This window comes from Theropithecus gelada, chromosome 14, assembly GCF_003255815.1.
Source record: "Theropithecus gelada isolate Dixy chromosome 14, Tgel_1.0, whole genome shotgun sequence".
NCBI classification, from domain to species: Eukaryota; Metazoa; Chordata; class Mammalia; order Primates; family Cercopithecidae; genus Theropithecus; species Theropithecus gelada.
The window spans coordinates 32,071,411-32,077,410 of NC_037682.1; the positions used below are offsets into that span (position 1 = coordinate 32,071,411).

A 6,000-nucleotide genomic window follows, 5' to 3' on the forward strand; every position below is an offset into this window, starting at 1 on the left:
AATATAAAGTTGAAACATTTAATGGCCAGTTCTGTTCTAGATTTCAAACTCATCTTACTTTTTTACAACAGTTTTAATCTAAGGTTCTCCACAAATACTTTTTCCTTAGAAAAGAGATCCCCTTGGGTGGGGGGGAGACTTAAGGAACAAATTTTTCCAAAAAAACGACAAGCCCAAACATCACAAATATTTCAACACATCTCTGCCTTAACACAAATTTTAAATACGTAAATTTCAAAAAAGAAAAATAAACCTCAAACAGGTTAAGCATTATATTTCATAAATAAGAGTCCTCTGCACTTTATGAATGCAGCCATAAATACACCAAGAAATATTTCATTGACTTAAAACTAAATAACTGTATCTGGCTGGTAAAATTGCAATTACTGATAAGTGTCACGAAAGCATAAGATAATCAATAAAACTATGAAAACTTTTTTTAAAAAAGGTCAGTCATATTTTGTTTACTTAAAATACTAAGCTTAATCATGACCTATCTAAACCTTATCATTGCTCATTGTATAAAATTAGCACTGCACTTGCAAACATAAGCAGAATCTAGACTTATCAAACATATGGTGAGACTTCACCAGCTTCTGAAAAATTAAACAAGAATATAGGATTAAAATGTCTTAGTTGGGTAAACAGTAACCACCGTTACGGCTCAAGACTTTTCATCAAAAAATCTGATCAGAAAGGAAACCTCTTTAAAAATTTTAAAGAGCCCAGCAACCAAAACTTTGAAATTAACTGAAATGGTTTGAATATAAGTACTCCCACTTCAGAAGCTACAGCTAAAAGCAAATACCTAAAACAGCAAAAAGGGAAAAAGCGTCAGCAGATATCCAAACTACTAGAAAGTACGCAAAAGCACACGCGCAGACTGGTTTGCCAGCTAACTTTTCCGGCCCTGTACCAGACAGACATCAAAACAAAGTTGACAATAGAACCAACTATGAGCTTTCCCTCTAAACTGGACGATAAACTGAAATTTTTTGCTGTTGCCAATAGAAGCCCCTTATTATAATTAGAAGCAGCCAACTGACAGGTGGAAAAACAAATTCCCTAACAGGGCAGTAAGAGATTGTGAAAACACGGTTCAAAGGCCTGAACGTGTTACGACTACTCTGTAACAAGTCCAGGGTAATTTACGCATACACTCTTCAGCGCAATTCCTCAAGCAGAGATGAGACTGGGGAACAACAGGATTCCCCGAGAGCCACATACCATTTTACAACAGCCGTCTCCCTCCCGACAGAGAAACAGACATTCTCCTCCAAAGTCTTTCCGCCAGTTCTCCTAGTGCGGCGAAGGGAAGCGAGCGGCCGCCACCGTAACGAGAGAAGCCGGCAACAGCCCCGCCGCGCGGCCGCCACGCCTTCCTCCCGCCGCCGCTGGGGACGCGGAGCCGCGGATCACATTTCTCCACCCCAACAATCACACGCACGCACGTCCCCAGAGTTGACACCCTGCAAACCCGCCGCTCCGCGACGCTGGGGACGGGGCCACAAAGCCGGGGACGGGGCCATCGGCTGGGGTGCTCAAGCTGCGTGCGTGCGCGTGTTTGCGTTTGTTCCCCTTAATGAAAGGAAAGAGATCTCCGTCGTTACGGCCTTGGGCTGCCGAGGGGGAAGAGGCTCCCCGTGGGACTAAACAAAACTTCGGTTGCTGGGAAGAGCCGTTGCGCAACCTTGGCAGGGGGAGGGGGAGGGGGAGGCCCAGGCCCCCGAGCCCCGGCCAGGCGCGGCTTCCCGGAGGCTGCGGCCCCCGCGTCCGGCGGCCCAGGGCCTGGCGTGGCGCCGGCTTCGAGGGAGCGGCCCATACCGGGCCACACCGCGGGGGCTAGGGCGGAAACTGGGAGCACGAGAGCACTGGGGATGCGGATGGGGCACGGGACGCGCAACGAGTGCAGGCCGCTCCGGAGGGGTCGGGCCAGACCCGGGTCAGGCTTGGGGTTCGCTGGCCGTGGAGCCCGCGGACGGAGCCGATCCCCACACCCCGGGGTGGCGGCGCCCCTCGCTCGACTCCCTTACCTTCCTAAAGGCCTGCGCTCTCTCCTCTTCGGGCGGCCGCAGCCCTGAGCATGTCCGGGGTGGGGCGCAGAGCCGTGCCGGGGACTGGGAGCCAGGCGCTTCAGCAGGCGGCACCACCCAGCCCGGGCTCAGCCCCTCTCCGCGGCCGCTGCCATCTTGTCCTGGCGGCTGAGAGGAAACGGCGAAACACCCTCCCGCGACCGCTGCCGCTGCTGCTGCTACTGCTGCTGCTGCTCTGGCTGCTAAGCGCCGGGCCTGTCTCCCTCATCTTCCTTCCCGGGGATTTGGGGTGGGGACGGCTTAGCTAGGGCGAGGGGTAGTGGGAGGCCGGTTGGCCTCCGGCTGCTGGGGCCTACGGGCGACGCAGGGTGCGGGGCCCACGGCGGTTGGGGCCCATTCCTGACGCCCCGGCCGGGAGCGGAGAAGGAAGACAGGCGGGAGTGGCGGCGACGACGGGGCCCGCAGCTTGATCTCCTCAGGTCGCCGAGATGCCGGCAGTCGTCACTGAGGCAGCTGCTACCAGCCGCCCCAGCCTCGGGCCCCTCCTCCGCGCCCGCCGGCCTCGGCCACCGCCTCCGCAGCGCCACCGCCCGCCCGGCAGCGCTGCACGCCCAGCCCGGGCGGCTCCGCTCCGCTCTGGCCGCTGCTCCTCCGTGAAGCCCCTCCCCGGGGTCCGCCCGCCAGTCCGCAGCCGCGCCCTTGTCCCCCGGAGTCCGCCTGGCAGCCCGTGCGGCCCCGACCCGGAGTCCCACAAGCCAAGCCTCCCGCGAAAGAAGCATCCATCAGTCCCGCGCTGCTATTCTGAACCTCACTCCATGCCCCCTCCGCCAGAAATACACGTTTTAAAAAAGATCCCAATACCCGAAGAAAGGATTAAGATGCGGAAGCAGGATTTTACAGGCCTTTGGAGATCCAGGAACCGTAATTAAGGATCTGTTTCTCGGCATTTGGTCGTTAAGGGTCCAAAAATACGGAAAGGGGAAATGCTCAGTCAAATGAACTACCTCAATCTAAAATAGATTCTGCCCGCTCCCCTATCCCAAAGAGTGAAGAGAATTGTAACGCCAGGTTAAAGGACGGGGGAAAGGTTCTCTTGGAAATTTTTCAAGAGCACCTCTACTGTCCAAAACCCCGTAATTGTGAAGTTCGCCCACCTCCACATTGGTGATTCTCCATTAAATTAGTCGGTTTAACCCCCAAAGATCAGTTTCCTTCCTCCTGGAGATTAGGAAATCAACAGAATGGCCTGTTTCAACTCACATAATCGTGGAACCATAGAATTTTAGGAATGAAAGAACCTTTGCGATCCTTGGTCCCAACTCTTACACTCAGGAGTTCCAAGAAGTTTAGGTGACATGACCAAGGTTATACAGTAAAGCCCGTGTCTCCCACCCGCTCTTTCCTCCTTACTTTCCCCCAGGAAACAAATGGCGTTCTAATACCTCACATTCAGAGTTGATTTTCTTTAATACCGGTTTCCTCAGGTTCCCTTTGTTCTGAATCAATGTCTAACCTTTTGGGAAACAAACACCTTTCTCTCTGGAATGGAAGTGTCCTTTTTTTGTTTCCTTCATAATCTTAACTAGGAAGATTGAATTTACCACAGATGTATTTATTCCCAGACATTTTCTATTGCAGTAACTGGGGCAGGGCAAAGGGAGTGGCAAATTGCTGCATATATAATAATACACATTTAATCCCTGCTGCTCTTCAAACCGGAAGATGAGTATTTTGGAGAATGCCTTTAAGAGACAAAGGAGGCCGGGCCGGTGGCTCACACTTGTAATCCCAGCACTTTGGGAGGCTGAGGCGGGTGGATCACCTGTGGTCGGTCAGGAGTTCAAGACCAGCCTGGCCAACATAGTGAAACCTGGTCTCTACTAAAAATGCAAAAATTAGCTGGGCGTGGTGGCGGGCGCCTGTAATCCCAGCTACTCGGGAGGCTGAGGTAAGAGAATCCCTTGAATCGCTTGAGCCACTGCACTCCAACCTGGGCGACAGAGACTCTGTCTCAAAAAATAAAATAAAAGAGAAAGGATAGTATGCCCTGAGACCACTGGAAATAACACTTTGAATGACAGTTGTTTTCAAGTTACGGAGGATAACCAGCTGAAAAGTCTTCCAATATAGAAGAACAAAACAATGGCTACCTTTCAGAGAGCAGCCCATGAACCATTCCTTTTCACTTAGTATTTCGTTACTTTTTATTTTTCTTAAGAACAATAGTCAAAAGAACCAAATAGGATAAAAATCATTACTCAAAGGAGAAAGTTACAATAGTAGATAAATCTTTCAGGAGGAACAGGGAAACTATTCCACTAGAATTTCAAATTTCAGAATTTTTGCAGACATTTAAGGAAGCCATCTCTAATGGAGGGCTTTCATTCACTGTATTTGCTACATCTATGAAGAGGTGGAAATGAGGGACAAGGATTTATTTTCCTTTCTATCACCTGTACGTTGCTACTCACTACACTATACATTCCAGGAGGGGATTCACTCTTTTTTTTTTTGAGATGGAGTCTCACTCTGTTGCCAGGCTGGATCTCAGTGGCACAATCTCGGCTCACTGCAAACTTTCTGGGTTCAAGCGATTCCCCTGCCTCAGCCTCCCGAATAGCTGGGACAGCAGGCACATGCCACCACACCCAGCTAATTTTTGTACTTTTAGCAGAGACAGGGTTTCACCATGTTGACCAGGATGGTCTCGATCCCTTGACCTCGTGATCGATCCGCCTCAGCCTCCCAAAGTGCTGGGATTACAGGCGTGAGCCACTGTGCCCGGTCTCATCTTTTTTTTTAACCATTACATCGCAAGTGCCCAATACAGTGCCTGACTTGTAGTAAGACATTAGTAAATGTTGCAAAATAAGTAAATGATTAATTCCAGCCCCTCTTCACTTTATACCTATTGTCTCCTAACCTAATTTCTTTACCTCTAATTTCTTCCCCCTCACATCTTTCTCTTTTTGAGACAGAGTCTCGCTCTGTCACCCAGGCTGGAGTGCAGTGGCACGATATCAGCTCAGTGCAACCTCTGCCTCCCAGGATCAGGCGATTCTCCTGCCTCAGCCTCCCAAGTAGCCTGTGCCACCACGCCCAGCCAATTTTTTTGTATTTTTGGTAGAGGTGGGGTTTCACCATGTTAGCCAGGATGGTCTCGATCTCCTGACCCAACAGAATCTAACTTTGTTGCCCAGGCTGGAGTACAGTGGTGTGATCTCTACTCACAGCAGCTTCAACTCCCTGGGCTCAAGGAATCCATCCACCTCAGCATCCCACCTAGCTGGGACTACAGGCACATACCACCACAACCAGCTAATTTTTTTTTTTTTTTTAGTGTAGAGATGTGGTTTCATTATGTTGGCCAGGCTGGTCTGGAACTCCTGGCCTCAAGTGATCCGCCCACCTCAGCCTCCCAAAAGTGCTGAGATTACAGGTGTGAGCCACCGCGCCGGGCCCTCAAGTCTATTCTGAATACAAACATCTAGATAATTTCTCAAAGCCCCTGATGTAGCTATTTTATAAAGTTTGAGGGTTTTTGGGTTTTTGGTTTTTTTGGGGAAAATTTGTCATAGTGCTAAGATCTCTCAAAAATGCCAGCTAGGGGGAGGGCATGGTAGCTCACACCTGTAATCCCAGAACTTTGGGAAGCTGAGGTCGGGGGATCGCTTGAGCCCAGGAGTTCCAGGCTGCAGTGAGCTGTGATTTTGCGACCGCACTCCAGCCTGGGTGACAGCAAGATCTTGCCTCTAAAAACTAAACAAGAAGATACTAAAAAAAACCTTAATCTTTTCATTCAAAAAAATTACTTAAGGGCCAGGCCTGGTGGCTCACACCTGTAATTATATCACTGAGCAAGACCTAGCCTCTTAAAAAAATCCTCTCACTCTCCAAAAAAATACAAAAACTAGCCTGGCCTGGTGGTGCACGCCTATAGTCTCAGCTACTCGGGAGGCTGAGGTGG

The 6,000-nt window shown here is 50.1% G+C and overlaps 1 protein-coding gene across 5 annotated transcripts in view; it reads right to left on the reverse strand.

The window, feature by feature from the left end:
• The window catches only part of HIPK3 (homeodomain interacting protein kinase 3), a 102,664-nt gene extending 99,092 nt beyond the window's left edge, over positions 1–3,572 (reverse strand). For 2 of the 5 annotated variants that reach the window (XM_025357331.1, XM_025357329.1), the window contains exon 1: positions 3,188–3,572. In XM_025357331.1, coding sequence (XP_025213116.1) covers positions 3,188–3,209 — 22 coding nt within the window. In that variant the 5' untranslated portion in view covers positions 3,210–3,572. Of the gene's footprint in view, positions 1–1,227; positions 1,588–2,033; positions 2,686–3,187 lie in introns of those variants that run through there. The other 3 variants (XM_025357332.1, XM_025357330.1, XM_025357333.1) reach the window with 2 other exon arrangements.
• Positions 3,573–6,000: the final 2,428 nt, after the last annotated feature.